This window comes from Polistes fuscatus, unplaced genomic scaffold (assembly GCF_010416935.1).
Source record: "Polistes fuscatus isolate 324 unplaced genomic scaffold, CU_Pfus_HIC Scaffold11, whole genome shotgun sequence".
Lineage (NCBI taxonomy): Eukaryota > Metazoa > Arthropoda > Insecta > Hymenoptera > Vespidae > Polistes > Polistes fuscatus.
In genome coordinates this window covers 2,234,676-2,252,550 of record NW_025113009.1, presented here as the reverse complement: position 1 = coordinate 2,252,550, position 17,875 = coordinate 2,234,676, and the positions used below count along the sequence as shown (strand labels likewise).

General features: G+C 29.7%; 2 protein-coding genes across 3 annotated transcripts; one reads left to right on the top strand and one right to left on the bottom strand.

Annotated features, from left to right (window-relative positions):
• The first annotated feature begins 4,275 nt into the window (after positions 1–4,275).
• On the top strand, positions 4,276–7,813 carry LOC122526264. 2 transcript variants are annotated; one of them, XM_043649563.1, is made up of 3 exons: positions 4,276–4,558; positions 6,371–6,676; positions 7,007–7,813. In XM_043649563.1, exons 2-3 carry the CDS (start codon positions 6,583–6,585, stop codon positions 7,642–7,644), a joined length of 732 nt encoding a protein of 243 aa, XP_043505498.1. In that variant the 5' UTR covers positions 4,276–4,558; positions 6,371–6,582; the 3' UTR covers positions 7,645–7,813. The 2 variants fall into 2 exon arrangements, with proteins under 2 accessions (XP_043505498.1, XP_043505499.1); XM_043649564.1 differs by lacking the exon at positions 4,276–4,558 and adding an exon at positions 5,461–5,591.
• Positions 7,814–9,471: 1,658 nt separating this feature from the next.
• LOC122526262 (alkaline phosphatase) lies at positions 9,472–12,525 on the bottom strand. The gene is made up of 8 exons (XM_043649560.1): positions 12,305–12,525; positions 11,307–11,509; positions 11,001–11,193; positions 10,740–10,903; positions 10,323–10,670; positions 10,054–10,252; positions 9,754–9,972; positions 9,472–9,672 (listed from the first exon to the last, which is right to left on the bottom strand). The coding sequence occupies exons 1-8, from the start codon at positions 12,369–12,371 to the stop codon at positions 9,488–9,490; spliced, it is 1,578 nt and encodes a 525-aa protein (XP_043505495.1). The 5' UTR covers positions 12,372–12,525; the 3' UTR covers positions 9,472–9,487.
• Between the last annotated feature and the right edge of the window lie 5,350 nt (positions 12,526–17,875).

Below are 17,875 nucleotides of genomic sequence, written 5' to 3'. Positions count from 1 at the left end.
TTCGCTACGTTATACATAAACAACCTTCGGCAAAGTCATAGAAACAATATTCAATAAAAGTACTTTCACAGAGGACAATGACGCATTTCAACGGTGGATTTCGAAGAGGACGGTGCTTTGAACATATATACTCCGAGGATTTAGACAACAATAGACATTTCTATCGATTAATTAACAATCAACTAAAGGTATGTCGAACATTTTAATATACTCTGTTAATATTTTAAATTGTTTTAACGTTCATGTCTAGTGACCACTTTGAATTTTTTATTTACATGTAATAAAATATCTGATCGTTTAATATTCGAAGTATATTAATATTTTTTGTAATTTTTAAACTAATTTAGTTTGTATTATTCTTACTTTAATGGGTATACTGATCCTGATATTAAAAAACGTTTTAATAATAGTAAAAACATAGGATGACTAGTATACATATATGTTTTATTTTATGTATTTTAAAAAAATATTCGATCATTATTACTCATTATTTATAGGAATAATTTATTTTTGAAATTCTTTAATGATCTTTGCAGATAATTAAGAATACGATATTAGAAATTTGATAAATAATTTAACGTTTAATTGACTTCGTTTTTGAAATATTATTTTCGATGAATTTGCTCGTTTACTTCAAAGTTAATTAAATTCTAGGCCACCGTTGTACTAATCATTTCTTATTATATTACTTCTAATCATTTCTTATTATATAACTATTATAATCACTTCTTATTATATAACTATTATATATATAACTCATTAGTTGAGTTAATTTTCTGTAAAAAGATAATTCTCGACAGTTATCATTCATAAAGCGAAAGAAAACTTATGTTCTTACCGATACATTTATTTTATTTTTTTACGGAGAAGATATTTGATATATAATATTATTATGAATAAACAATTAACATAATATTTATTTCGCAAAGAGATAATTTATAAATGTTGTTAACGAAGTGTGCTGTTTCAGTTTCTGAATAATTATTTTAATTGAAAAGACAACATAAAAAATTGTAATCATCTTTGTCAATTGCTGTAGCTTTCTATTCGCATTTTTTTTCTTTCTTTATTTCTTTTTATTTCAAACTCAACGTGATTTTCCCTCAACTTCAGATTGATAAGATCGATAAGAATTAATTGTGTAACATTTTTTGGTTCTCATATCTGCTATCTAAAAAATATTAAACCGATAAGAAAGACAATAAAGTTGGAAGGTAATAAAAATAAGAAAGAAGTTGTATAAAATTGTATAAAATTGTTTACACTTCCTTAGTTAGAAAAAGAAAATCAACGAAAAACAGACAGGCCAAATTATTTTTGCACGAACATTTATTTCTTTAATTAATATTATTTGCAGATATATTTCATAAAGAACGTTATTATCAAAATACATAAATTATCAAAATTTATTGTTATTGTAAAAGATAATTTAATGCTATTCATTGTCATAGAAAAAAAATGTTAATGATAATTCAAACGTGTTTTTGTCATGTACTAATTAACCAATACTTCTTTGAGTTATAGAATCTGAAATTTGAAATATTTTTCAAAATAAACAAAACAACACGATTACAGACACAGTCATATCCACATTAACTGATGAAATTCTATTAATTTTTTAGATTTAAAGCAAAATTAAATATCGGTAAACGCGACTAACAAAATATTAATATCTGTGCCAAAAAAAAAGAAATTTCTTTCCGTACAACCTAATGTTCGTGTATCGCTGAATCTTCTCGAACGAAACTTTTACTTCGATTTATCTAAATAATCAACAAATTGGTGAAAAAAGATAGCAAAACTTGAATAAATAAACAGTGACCAAATGACGTTGGTCCGATAAAATGTTATGCAATGATTCATTGATCTCTGATGTAACAAATACGTATATAAATAAAAATCTAAAAGCAAGTATAAGAAAACGAGAGGTGGTAATAGAAAGAAACGATTGGAAAAGGGGTATTGGAGGGATAAGGGGAATTGGAGAAGAAACAAGTAGAGGGAAAAAAAGATATAGCCACGAGACCGCATGCGAGGAGTATGCATCTTCTCCTCTTTGTCTTCTTCGTGCATGTTCGGATATAATACTTCTTTCTCTACCTACTCTCTTTTTCCCTCTTTTTAAGATCAGTTTCATGCGGAGGAAGCGTGACCACGAAAACGAGAAATCAAAAGGCCTTTGCACCGAACAAATGTTTTTTTTTCTTCTCTCTCTCTCTCTCTTATCTTCCACTCGTGCTAGTTATTTATATTTATCTTTATTTGTATTTTTATTTGTAAATTTTCTACGTTGTATCTTTAATACTCTTGTCTCGTTCGTTTCGATATATATATCTTTTGTTTTATTTCTTCTTAATCACCCTCCCCCCCCCACCACTTCTTCACTTATTCTCTTATGTTAAATATCAAATTTTTCGATGGCTCCTCCACGCGTTTGAATCGAAGCAAATAAAAATTACGCGATAGATCAGGTTTTTTTTTATGATATTTCGTTGCATAATTGGAGACATTTTTCGTCGAATTTGTACATTTGAATAATTCGGTAAATTTATAAAATTTTGAAGAAAATGTAATGTAATCCCTTAAATCAATAGGGAAAGTCATATCTCGAGATTAGATAACCTTCGCTTGGAAAATCATAAAACGAAAAATCATATTTTCATGTCTCCAGAGTGCATGGTGCGGAGTGCATAGCGCGGAGTGCAACGATGCATGCAGTATAGGCAGGTGTTGAAACAAAATCCCCATGAATATTTTTCTTATATTTGAAATCAAAATTCCTATTTCATGATTAAATTATTCGCCTTTAAAAATTCGCCTTCGTGAAATTTAGAAAACTGGTTTCTAAAAAAGAGGTCGATTTGTGAAAAAGACGCACTCAAACATAATTGCTTAAGGGTATTTATAATACGTCGAAATCTTTTCTATTTTATCTTCCCACGATGCATACATATGTGCCTATTAATTCACATAAACCTACATTCACTCGTCCACGTATATTTGTACTTTCGCGTAGGAGAAATAGAAAAAATAATTCGCCTAACCCAATAAGATTTCAAATAAAATTGTATGTTTTAACTTTTGTTTTTTTCACACAAATACATACATACATCTAATTTTGCACGAAAACGTCACGAATAATATTTAGGTTCAAAGGTTACAACTGATCGAAAAATGTGTTTTACGTTTGCAATATATCTGCAATTAGAATGCACCTGCATGACGTCATTTAGATCATAAAAAACACGCTTATTAATCCACAGACTGTTATAACAGTTTTAATAACTTAATTAAAAGAATCTTATCAAGTTAATAAATAAAAGGTGATTTACTATTTGTTTTATACTTTACAAGTATAATTGTTTAATCGTATGAACGTCGTTCTAAATTTCTCTAATTAAACAATACCGTAATTCTAATCTTTAGTTTAAAAAAAATTAACTTTAAACTTCTACGCACTTGTTCGTACACCTGTTCTTTTATTATCAATTAATTCGATCGATCAAATATTTTGAACAAGTATTTGAACATATTTAATCTTTCCGACCATTTCTCGCGAAACAATAAAATAATCTAAATACGATGATCTATTTTAAAATCGGTCAAGATACGAAGTAAAAATAAATATTGTAGGAATAAAATAGATTACAAAATTAGGGCAATTTACTAGATTAGTTGACATCATTCTAAATTTCTCCGATAAAATAATATCAGGAATTCGAGATCTCTAATTTAAAAATGATTTATTTTTATTTAATGTAAGTCTCATTAATTCGAATATTTATGAAATTAATAGTAATTAAATGGAAAAATCAATATTAAAGAATAAAATACGTCTTTTCGATCGATATTAAATGTTTTTATCAAATACCTGAACGGCTAATCGATATAATCTCTTGAATTCCGTTGAATTATTGGAATGAACAAAAGTCGACGATCTCAAAATCTATTTTAAGAATATTCAAGATAAAAACTGAAAGAAAAGGATAGAACGTAAAACAATGTATGATATTTATCAAGACTGCAACGTGTGCATACGTGACCGAAGACTCGTAGTTGCAGCCTCTTTGATAGCCCTTCGAGTTAAATTGAGTTTAATCCTTGAAAAATCAGGGACGCAGTTTCGGTCGATTCCTACGGGTTCGTCGACGTTCGAGATACGATCTCGACCAATCAGCGTTCGTTTTGTACCATCTCTCTTCCACGATCAGTAAAAAGTTCGTATTTCTGACACGTAGTGGCGCTTTCGACGTGCCCCTTTGCTTTAACAATTCCTCTCTTCACCCTTTTCCGTAGTTGCGTGCGTCGTTTAGTTCGGAGCAGTCATTGTTTGTATTTAGTCGCGGTTACAACCGGTAGTGCCTTCCATTCGAGTTTACCGGTTGATCGAAGAAACAACAAGTTTTTCCATAAAGCAAAGGAAGAAAGAGACGACTAGAATTATTTTATTCTTATTTTTCTTTTTTTGATTGAATATGGCAATAATATTTCGACCATTATCAATAATATTCAATCTTTATAAGGAATACATCTAAACCAGGAAGAAGACTTTGCTAAGGTATTTAATACAAATATTTCTATACAACCATATAGAAAAGATAATGAATTAGGAAATATAAAATATTCTATGAGAAACTGCAGCAGTAGAAATGATGTAATACAAAAGTATAGTCATTAGAGAGAAAGAGGATAGAAGAAGAGGAATAGAAAGAAGATTTCCGTATAGAAGTTTCCAGCGTTCATTTAACGAATGTAGTATATACATACATATACTACAGTCATTGCCTACTTTTACTTTCCCTGCTTCATGATTTGGTATTATATCAATTGACCACCCTAACTAGAAGTTTCGACATCGTATTTGTCTCGTGCGAAATGACGTTAAATAATGTTCGTTCGAACGGGGTCGATCGAAACGTTATTTACCGTGTCTCCAGTGCCGTATCATCGAAATTCGAGTACCTTGTATTTTCAAATACTTTTCTTTTTGTTTTTTTTTCTTGAGAAAACAAACAACAAAGTTTGAAGTACTAGAACGTTTGTTTTTAGGTTTAAAAATTTAAATAGTGATGACAAATATTTTACGGTGCTTTTGTTATGTTTTACAATATAATATAAACGTTCATATTTAATTTAGTTTTTGTTTTTTTGAATTTTTCGTGGATATAAAAAATAAAATTTGCAGTATTATAATTATTTATGGACTTTGGATATCTCCTCTGAGTAATATTCGTAATTATTTTATTTGTAAACAAATAACAAAGTTGATAATATATATAGTTGATAGTAGAGGAACGTTTGTATAGAAATTAAATATATTTTAAATTTTAGTATTATGTTTTTGTTTCATTTTTTTACTTTTTATACGTTGTATAAAATAAAAAAAAATATACGTTGTATATATGTATAAAATTATTTATGAATTTTGGATTTGAACTTCTCACCCGCGTTACCTTGATCGCGAAAAACACGATAAATAAAAAAGTTTAACATAACACACCATATAACGGATGATTCCGTCTCGTTTATATAAATTGTATGTTACTGGTATGCTGTTATGGAGTCAGTCAATTCCGAAGGGGAATTCGCATGTAGGTAACATACTACGTATAATATACACATACACACACACTATTTGTGAGATAGTTAAAAAGCGCATTACTATTACGACGTAGGTAGAAGTCTCAGTAATTGCTGAGAAAGATTGTAGCAGTGTATATAGAAAGATCCGTACTTGATTTTCTGGTTTTTCTCCAATTTGATCTTTACATTCTCAGTAATAAAAATACTGTTACTTTTTCCTTCTACGTATTCTACGAAACTTCGAATTTATAACATCGTTGTTCTTATTTTTCTCATTTAATTTTATTGTCTTCTATTCTCTTTATCTCTCTTTCCGATAAAATTTGTATTTTAATTTTATTTTATATTATTCTTGCTTTCAAAATTATTTTCCGTTTTCACATTATATATTTCAAAACGTATGGAACGCTACGAATGTCTCTACATTTTCTTTCTTTTATTTAAAATTGAAAAAGTTCAACAAGGATAGCGAATTAAATGCAAATTATATATGTATTTGCGAATTAAAAGCGTTTTATCGCTTGAGGTTAACGGATTCAACGGATAGGCTATCGAAGCTTGACGGTTCTTTTATTTTATTTTATTTTATTTTATCTTATTTTATATCGGTAAAGATCGTTCGCAATCCGCGAGGTTAAAAGCAAATCTTTTCAAGATTTATTTCTAAGTTTTTAATCATACGATTGTTATATCTTTGATCTTTGCTCCTGACATTTACCCTTATCTCCAACCTGTTGTTTTAATAATTGCAAATGCTAAAACCAATGTTATTTTTAATTTTGTTTAGAAAAAGAATAAAGAATTGCGGATATATCATCGTAATTTTGGAGTAAAGTTGGAGTTCAGATCAGATCGAATTCAAAGAAGTAAGAAGAAATAGAAGAAGAAGAAGAAGGGGTGGTGGTGAAGAGAAGAGAAGAGAAGAGAAGAGAAGAGAAGAGGAAAAAGAAAATAGAAAAACAGATTTCCTTGATCTTTGCCTATATACGTGAAACAAGAATGGCAAACGTTTCGGGAATTACTAAGGAGGAAACAACTATCATAAAAGGGAAACCAGCAACCCTCGTACGACGAGTTTCCAACATGCTTAAAGGTAAATAGAACAAAACATGGAATACAAAGAAAAACAAAAAATAAAAAAAATAAAAAACTAAAAATAAAGTTTTAGCCTTCAGATCGTTCAGAAAATTCACTTGTTTTGTAAAAACAAATTAATATTTTATCATCGAACCGAGTTATCGCAAAAATTGACGTATCGCTGCGAACATGATGTAACCGCGAGTATTTTCATCAACTCATTTATCTTTTTCGCATATACCCACCCCTCTCCTATCTCGGTTTGTTCATTTTTCCTTTCAATATTTCTTTCTTTCTTTATTTCTTTATTAATTTTATTTGTCTTCTTTTTTTGTCTTTTTCACAGATGGAAATTATAGCGGACCACCGTTACTCTTTAGAAACGCATCAATGCAAAAACTCCGCCATTGCTGCCAGAATCTGAATCTTTTTCCGTATCTGCTTTACTCGTACGATAACTCGAAGTCCCATCCGGTTGCAAAAAGGGTGAACGTATGTATCGGCGAATTGGTACGAAGCCTCGTTAAACGATTCTTCTATTTTTACAAGTTTATACGATATACAACTTTGTACAACGACAATAACAACAATAAGGATAGCAACGTTATTGCTAAAAAGATTTCAATCGAATCGAAAAAAGACAAAACTAAGGAACTTGGCCTAGAAGACGATGAACGAAAATCAATAACCAAATTCCAATGTTTCCAACGTCAGAGACGAAATCAAATCTCGATCTTCCTTACAATTGCTGTTTATCTGATACCATTGATATTAGCCTTGCAAATGGCTGTACTTTATTCGTTATTGATATTAGAAAAGTACACGCCTGGTTTCATTTTCCTCGTTAGCGCCCTCATGTTCTCGGCCGGGATCGCATTTAGAATTTTTCTTCACGAGAGTGATAAAAGCAAAAAATATTCAAGAAACAATTCAATAGATATTAAAAATAATAGGTTCATTATCAAGGCAAAGAAAATTCAGTGATATAATTTTAGAAGTTATTAAATGATTCATCTAAACAAATAGATATTACTATGCTGTACGGCCAAAACCTTCGTCAGACGGTGGAACGATTGAAGAATATCAACGACTAGACTCTCGAAGGTCTTGGCCATTTTTGACTCGAAACGAAGCTTCGACGGTTCGAATACAATAAGGAGAAAGAAAGAGAAAAACACGCATAAAGTAGATAGATAGGTATTAAATATAGATAAATAAATATGCAGAATAAGTTGTTCCTCTTAATGAGAAAATTAACGCTGAGTTTCTTACACTCGTATTTTAAACTCATTTATCTAGCTTTCACCAAAACGTACTATCGCGCTTATTTCGTTAATTTCTTTTTTATACAAAATATATATATATATATATATATATATATACAGGGTTTTTTTTCGCTTGACTCGATTACCTAAAATATTTCGTTTATTTCGTACGATAGAAATAAATGACAGCGAAAAAAAATATTCTATTCGAAGGCGTTGATATAACGAAAGGTAGAATTTTATTCTATCGTACGAAATAAATGAGATATTTTAAGTAGTTGAGTTAGACGAAATACCCTGTATAATAGATATATTATAGATAATATATATACGTATACATAATTTATATATATATGTATATGTGTATATAATAGATATATTATGTATAATATATATACCTATACATAATTTATATAATATGTATATATTTGTATATAATATATGTTTCTCTATATACATATATATACATATATTATTATAGAAATTCTTTTTTCGAATGTTTGCACTTTAAGGTGATAGTCAAAATCAGTGACTGAGCCGTACAATTGGCGGAATCCAAAAATTTAATAATTAAGTCTTTCTTTAATATCATTTATGTCGTCGTTTTTGCTTTAGTCTTTTTTTTCTTCCTTCTTTGTACTTTAGATCAAACGGACTTGCTACGAGTGCAAGCCGTTATGCATCGTTAGAGAATAGGTCATCGTTATATATTTATTAAATATATTATATACATATATTATATAAATGTATAGATTTAAATCGTGCAACTGCGACTTCGTTAGATTAAGTTTCGCCAAAGCAATTTTTTGTTTGACAAATTTCAATCGATTGTCGTGTCAAATATTGTCGGATTCATTTTGGATTAGTCTCACCACTTATATACGTATTTACGTAGCTATTTATTATATACTATACCTTAGCGTTTAAAAATCCGTTCATCGATATTATTATATTAATTAAGAGAACTATATATCTAATCCTCTATGCTGCATAAGACTGACAACAATTGTTTTAACGTATAATGTTTATGTAAATATAATATTTAAAAACAAGAAAAAATATTTAAGGGAAATGAGATGAAAATATAATCGAAGTGGATAATAATAAAAAAGAAAAAAAAAAGTATAGGAAAGATAGAATTTATATTGCATATAAAGAATTTTTGATAGTGTTCCTTAAATAGAATTTATGCGAAAGCTTCGAAAATTCGTAGAGAAGGGAGAGAGAGTTTTGAAGATTCACTACCCGAAGAAGGGTTCGTTAATGGAACTGTGATGGAGTAGATACGATTGTATCTGTTAGGAGCTTCTAGTAATACTTAAATTGAATACTATAAAAATAGATATTAATAATATTAATAAGTATGAGTATGTGGATCTATGCATATATTTATAAATAAGATTTATGTACATATATATACATATATGTGTATATCCACATATGTACACTCGTATACAATAAAATTCTTTTTAAATATACCGTTTTCTATGGTTGAACAATTTTTAATGCTAAAAATTTTAAGTAAGAATTTATAAATAAAATACTGTAGGGATTTACTTCATTTATCCTTTGCACAAAGTTAACATATATATAGTTGTAATACCTAACATCGATATTACGAGTACAGTGTAATGGAGATTAATTTGTTCGCTACCGTTCGCATAATTTTTTAGATCAGCAGCATACCTTATTACATGGGCAACGTAATTTTGCTCATGAACGCTATGGAATAGATGCGCCGATGGACCTAAAACAATATAATTGTTTATAATCATTTGTATTAAGTAGATGTTACGAATATGAGAATTGAATTATTTGAGTTTAATACCAATAGCATAAACTGCAACGTCTCCTCCTCCATGATAAGCTTCGTCGGACACGATAGCAGCTTGTTGACTATAATTGAACGCTGTGGTGTCATAAGTAGACGGATCGATTCTTGTTAAACCTTCAGTACTATTTGTATAAGCTGCATTATTTGGACCTCCAGTACTGTATGTTAAAGTCGTGTAGGGTATTTTGTCGTATCTAGATTTTTGAGCAATACCTGAGATATAAAAGAGAATAATTTTTTATATTTATTAAATCAAATCAAATTGTTAATAAGAAAGAAATGTTCATGTCCAACCTAGAATCGATGTACCACGATCGCTGTAACCATTGAAGCTCATAGAATGACCATGATCGCTAGTTACAATAATTAAAGTGTCTTTCGTGTCGATCATGTTAATAGTAGCATTAATTGCGTCAGAAAATCTTACGGTTTCTAGCAAAGCTTGGGCAGCATGGCCACGATGATGAGCGAAATCAATCAATCCTCCTTCGACCTGAAAGTATATATGATTACTAAAAATTACTGTTTATTTTAACAAGATAATTAATACTTTTCAAACGTACCACCAATACGTAACCATTTTTTGATTTATTGAGAACCTTCAATGCAGTCACGGTCATTTCTTCCAAACTTGGTTGCCCTTGTGGACCTTTTTCTCTTTCCCAATCCATTTTAATATGACCATTGGCAAATATACCAAGCAAGTATTCAACCTTCTCGGTATCAACACTTGACAATTGTTCATTATTCTCGACCACTTTGAAAGCAATCTTTCTTTCTTGTTTATCCTTCGCCCAATCACTTATTAAATCCCGACCATCTTTACTATAACAAGCCCACGTATCAATCGGATCGTATTTACCAGACTTAACGTTAGATCTCAAGGTTTGCCTACCGCCACCCATTATCACCTATACGAACGAGCAAATTGGTGTTCATTACTTAGCATTTATTCGAAGAGAACAGGATGGTTAGTCTACCTTGATGTCTCTACCAGGTTTGTTCTCAACGAGTTGTCTTGCAATATCCTTGCAAGCGGTCATATTTTTAGGCATCTTTGCCTCGCATTCCCATCTTCGATCTGGACAATGTGCATACAAAGGTGCTGGTGTTGCATGGGTTACTCTTGTCGTTGTTACAAATCCTTTATAATGTTAAAGAAAGATGACAATTTTAAATACGAGCAAACAAAATCCTGATAAACGTCTTATCGGTTTTGCTTAGTTTTCTTAACCACCAACCTGTAGCTTTGCCCGAAGCTTGTGCCAACTCAATAATGGATTCAACATGATAATTTGTATTCAAGCTAGCCTCGCAATCTCCCAATTTGACATTAACGTCGACGCCTACAACTTCGTAATTGGTTTTAACTCCGCCAAATAATGCGGTAGCTGTGGACGCCGAATCTGGTACTTGTTTATTCGTATTGTACGTCTAAGTTTTTTCGAAGAATTGATAAAAACAAAAAGAACCAATCTTATTGTTTCAATCATATTATTGTTTTAAATCAAAATTGAAATCTAAACGATCGAACATTCTTACGCTACCTTGAGCAAACCAATGTGTGGAAACTTTTCCCAAGCGAGATTACTCGTTTCACCAGCTCGATAAATTCTACTGGCTGTTATGGTATCGGGACTCATGCCATCTCCGACAAAAATTATTACGTTTTTTGCTTTACCTGTATTCCATCGATATAAAAGAGATTTTTCTAATTCTTTTTGTGCTATTCTATGCCAATATTGACTGTCTGCAAACCGAAAACAAGATAACGAAAAAAATATATAAAGAGTACGGTGTGTGATACGAGTATCACAACCGGATAGGGGATGATTGTTATAAGGGAAAAAATATAATAAAAATTTGATATATCATTTCGTTATGCGTAGCTACGTTTCCGAGAAAATTAAATTTGCAAGTGTGAATAATTGAATATGATTTGATTTATCGTTATTCCACACGGCTAATTTTGTACGAGCTAGTTTTGATAAGCATTGTCAGTGATAAGAAAAGATATTGTCTTTTATTATTTATCATTGCTTTACATTATTACTTTACGAGTGTTGCTAAAAATATCTTCTTCTAAATTGTCTTTCTTCCAAATCAAGAAACAAATTATTAATATTACTTCTGTGACAATTTTTTCAATAAGTTTGTCATCGATGTTTTTTAATCCTAACTCGCATAAAAATAGTCAGTAAATAAATTACGTCCTACTGGTTGTACTATGATTACCGTCTTACCTCGCATGTAATTTAAAAAAAAAATGCTATTTTCTTTTTCTTTTTTTTTTTTTATTATTAATCTACCATCGGTGGTCATCAATGACTAGAAAGAACAAGCTATATTGACAAAAGGATAGTTAAGACTATAACCGCAGGATGGCTGGACATATAATCTGTCTTATCGTGCGAGTTTTTCCTAGTTACTGCTATGTAATTCAAGCGTGCATACGTTAGAACACGAATAGAAAGCAAAAAAAATTTTACAAAATGTATTTCAGATCGTAAAACCAGTTGAGAAATTGTATTAGTTCGAGAGATACCTTCTATAGTCGTAGCGGTTATAGTACTGGGAAGTAGAAGTACAATGAACTGTAGATACACCTGCATTATTAATTCTCTTCTTATCTTGTATCTTTTTATTATCTTATATATTCAAACAGATCTTTCTCAAGCGAATGAACAAACTTGACTGCCACAAGTATCTATGTGCGATTAATGCACATTCTATCGTAACGAAATTTGACTAGAAAAAAGAAAAACAAATTTATGTAATTTACGTCGATAATGAAGATCTTAATTATATCGATGATCGGTATAATAGTTTGGATTCTACAAAATGAAAGAAAAAAAAATGAAAGAAAAAGAGCGCAAAAAAGTTGGCATAGAACCTCAAGAACTGAAAAAAATGAATATATGCATTTAATTATTAGCTATTTGCTAATTCGAAATCCATAATTAGACAATTATATTACCTCATTAATATTAATCATAATATTAATTATATTACCATATTAAGATAAAGGTAGAGCACTACTATTACCGATATCAGCACTACAGTGGCTTTTGCGAACATTTTTTTCAGGTTGATGCGCCACAATAGTGACTCATTCGAATAGTTTATTTGTTCAAATTTTGAATTAAATAATCGTCTTCATAGTCATTCATATTTCAGTGAAATGTTAAAGTTTAAGTATTTACAATATATTTTTAAGAAAAATTGTAATTTAATCATTAAGGAATCTTTACGTAAAACATATGAACTTTCTTTATATTCAGCAGATAATTTTCAAACAGTTAGATAGTAATGTACTGCTTTTATATACGGTAATTGTTTAATAACAGACTTCGCATTAACTTCTATTATATTATATTATTATTATATCGCGACAGTTGCATAATTCTTTTGAAAAAGATATACATAAAAAATAAGGCGAATAAAAAATAATTTCGATGTGATATTCTCTTCAATAAAAATTTCCCCCTCCGAAGTCACCACTGCACAGGAACACTAAAAAAAATGTACATTAGTTTAAACAATTACATAAAAATTAAAAGAATATTAAAATGAGAACGTTACAATCTTAAAGATTATGTATTAGATGTATGACACCCTTTATACACATGCGCAACGTTTGAAAGGTCTTATAAACAACATTTAATAAAAGTACTTTCATAGAGGACAACGTCTCATTTCAACGGTGGATTTCGAGGAGGAGGGATCACAGAACATATACTCCGATCTTTTAAACAATAATAGACGCTTGCATCGATTAATTAACAATTATTTTAATGCACTAATGCACTCTCTTTATGTTACAGCAGAATTTTAGCCTCGAAGTCATCACTGCGCAGAATCATTAAAATAATTACATAAAATAGATAAAAATACGAAAATCATAACGTTTTATAATCTTAAATTTAATTAAATAGATGTATTATTCTTTTTATACACATGCTCAACGTTCGGAAGGTCCCGTAAACAACTTTCACCAAAAAAACTATAACAGAGAACAATGATTCAGATCAACGGTGAATTTCGAGGAGGAGGGATCACAGAACATATACTCCGATCTTTTAAACAACAATAGACGCTTGCATCGATTAATTAACAATTATTTTAATGCACTAATGCACTCTCTTTATGTTACAGCAGAATTTTAGCCTCGAAGTCATCACTGCGCAGAATCATTAAAATAATTACATAAAATAGATAAAAATACGAAAATCATAACGTTTTATTCTTAAATTTTCTTAAATAGGTTTATTATTCTTTTTATACACATGCTTAACGTTCGGAAGGTCTTGTAAACAACTTTCACCAAAAGAACTATAACAGAGAACAATGATTCAGATCAACGGTGAATTTCGAGGAGGAGGGATCACAGAACATATACTCCGATCTTTTAAACAACAATAGACGCTTGCATCGATTAATTAACAATTATTTTAATGCACTAATGCACTCTCTTTATGTTACAGCAGAATTTTAGCCTCGAAGTCATCACTGCGCAGAATCATTAAAATAATTACATAAAATAGATAAAAATACGAAAATCATAACGTTTTATTCTTAAATTTTCTTAAATAGGTTTATTATTCTTTTTATACACATGCTTAACGTTCGGAAGGTCTTGTAAACAACTTTCACCAAAAAAACTATAACAGAGAACAATGATTCAGATCAACGGTGAATTTCGAGGAGGAGGGATCACAGAACATATACTCCGATCTTTTAAACAACAATAGACGCTTACATCGATTAATTAACAATTATTTTAATGCACTAATGCACTCTCTTTATGTTTCAGATTATTTAAACACATATTAGTTTAAACATTACATATTTATTAACATATTTTAAATATTAAATAATTTCGACTTGATATTCTTTTCGATAAAAATTTCCCCCACCAAAGTCACCACTGCACAGGAACGTTTAAAAAAATGTACATTAGTTTAAACAATTACATAAAAATTAAAATAATATTAAAATGAGAGCATTATATTAAATTTTATTGATTAATTTTATTGATTTTCTTTTATACACATGCGCAACGTTCGAAAAGTCATATAAACAACTTTCAATAAAAGTAATTTACCTAGAGGACAAAGGCCTAGTCTGAAGGGGATTTTCGAAGAGGACGGAGCTCTGAACATATATTACGAACTTTTTAACAACAATAGAGACTTCTATCGATTAATTAACAATTATTTTAATATTTTAATGCACTCTCTTTATGTTTCAGATTTTTTAACTACATATCTACTGGTTTAAACATTACATACATATTAACGTATTTTCAATAGAAATAATTTTAATATATTTTTATTTTATGTTTCTTTAGATGACTTTTTTAAATTTAATTTCGTTACTGAGCCAATACATAAACATAAAATTTACCGATTACTTATATTGTTTTTTAATCAATTTTTGGGTCTTCGGAAGCGGTTACCTCCTCGTGGTTAGACCCGGGCAATGGTATTTTACTTTCAATATAATGTTTAACATATTTTATATGTTATACATTCCATTGCAAGTAAAATCTAGCCAAAGACCGCTTACCATAAATATTATAATTGTAATTAGTTTCTTTCAAATCCCTAATTAAAACCATATTTCTTTAGTCCCCTTTTCTTGGTTCCTTTTATCCATTTCATATACAGAAACTAATTACTTTATAATATTTTTAATAACTTTTATGTATTTGCAGATACCAAGGAGTAGTTCAAAATTTTTTAAATTCACGTTGCGATCTATAAAAGAGATTGCATTCGATTCATTCATTGTATCATTTTATGTATTCATTGTATTCTTTTCTTTTTTTTTAATTTAGTAAGTCTTTTTTTCTATACCTGTTTAAAGACAATCGTTCTTAAAGAGTAAACTCCAGTCGTTCGTCGAAGCTTACACACACACTTTTTAAATTATCAGCTGTAAATAAATAAAGTTAGACCGTTTTCCGTAAAGATTCCTTAATGATTAAATTATAATTTTTCTTAAAAATATTTTCTACATACTAAAACTTTAACATTTCACTTAAATATGAATGACTATGAAGACGATTATTTAATTCAAACAGTGAGTAAGTAAGCTATTCGAGTGAGCCACTATAGTGGCCATGGACCTGGAAAAAATAATCGATAAGGCCAATATAGTGGCAGGCCGGCTAAGGCCTATATCGGTAATTGCAGTGCTCTACCTTTATCTTTTCGACCGTCGGTAACTGCCACTGTCGGTAATTGCCACTGTCGGTAACTGCCACCGTCGGTAATAAAATTTTTTTTACTCTACGTCGGTAATATTTTGTATTTAGGTTCCTGACGGTCAATATTATTAAAGTACAAACTCTCATTAAAAACGGTCAATGTTTTATAAATAGGAATTTACTATTACCGACGGTCATATATTTGCAAAGTCGGAAAGTTACCGACAGTGGCAGTTACCGACAGTGGCAGTTACCATAACATAGATAAGATAAAGATAGAGCACTACTATTACCGATATCGCCTTAGCCGGCCTGCCACTTCGCACACACACAATAATTTCTATTATATTTTATTATTATTATATCGCGATAGTTGCATAATCTTTCTGAAGAGGATATACATAAAAAATAAAGGAAATGAGAAGATGTTAATCATTCATGGCTAACAGCTTATTTTAAATAGCACAACTATCAACTTTTTGTGCCTGGGTGTTTTCACACATTTTCGTATTATAAATTATTAACTATCTTTAAGAATAAATGTATATTGTCATATTATTAAAGATAAGAAAGATATCTACTATTCCACAGTATCCAGCCCACAAAAGTATGCATTTGAAATGTAAGATGCCACTAAACGTTATATGACTTCGATCTTTAAAGGAAGAACATCTCGGTATTATTATATATATAGAAAAAGCATTCTCAACAAACTTGCATCGTATAACGTTTTATTTGATTTTTCTCTTCGATACTCCATCATTCGTACATACAAGATCGTAACACGTCGTTTTAAGCAAGATGGGATAGTCATTATTTTATAATTTCTATCGCCTGGCTTATTTTGTTTTTTTCTTATCCTCGTTCACCTGTACCGTCCGTTGTTAAACAAAACTACTAAAAATAAACTCGATAAAATTCAACAGGCCAAACCCTTTCGGCCTTTTTTTTTATCGAGCACGGGCCCACAAAGACCAAAACTTACGGTTGCTTATCCTACTTTTTGAAAAAGAACGAGTCTCGCCTCTAAGATATTCCTATAAAGCGCGCAGTAGAAAAACCAAAAATGCTACTCGTTTTCTAGCCCCTTTTTTTAGCGCTTATATGACTACGATATAAATGTTCTTCCTTTCTTTTTTCCTTTCTCTCTGTCTCTCCCACTGTCTCACCCTCTTTATTCTTCATCTTTCTGGTTTATAGTTTATTTATATTGGTATCATCCATTATCAGTATTATCATCATCATCGTCATCGTTATGACTAATCTTTATTTTTATTAATAACTTTATGAATAATTATTATTATTACTATTATTATTACTATTATTATTATTATTATTATTATTATTATTATTATTATTTTTATTATTATATTATTATTATTATTATTATTATTATTATTAATATTATAATTATAATTATGTCGCGTTTCGAACGTAGCGACGTTTCTTTTTAATATCATTATTTTTTTTCAAATCAACCCCGCCAATCGAGAAGCACCGAAACCTTGCTCTTCGTATGAGATTTAAGTATTATACACGTATAATATATATAAGTAATATCTTTTTCGTTTTTCTCTAACTAATTTCAAAGGCTAAGAACTGGGAATTCGTTAAAAGTTTCTTATTTTTTCTTTCTTTTGCGAGTATTTCTTTTTGCTTTAAATTACTTTTTGATTTGCTTACGATTTGCTCATTTTAATTTTGGTTTTCTTTATTATTTATTTTTTTCCTGTCTAAGAGTTTCCTGGTCTATTTCTTGTCTTTTTTTTTTATTTTTTCTTTAAGTTTTTCTTTCTTTTTCTGTAAAAAAAAAAACAAAAAAAAACGAGGAATTAAATTTTTCAACGAGACTCTCGCGTTTCTAATAGTATATCGAATGGTCGGTAAAAAATAGCATGTAAATAT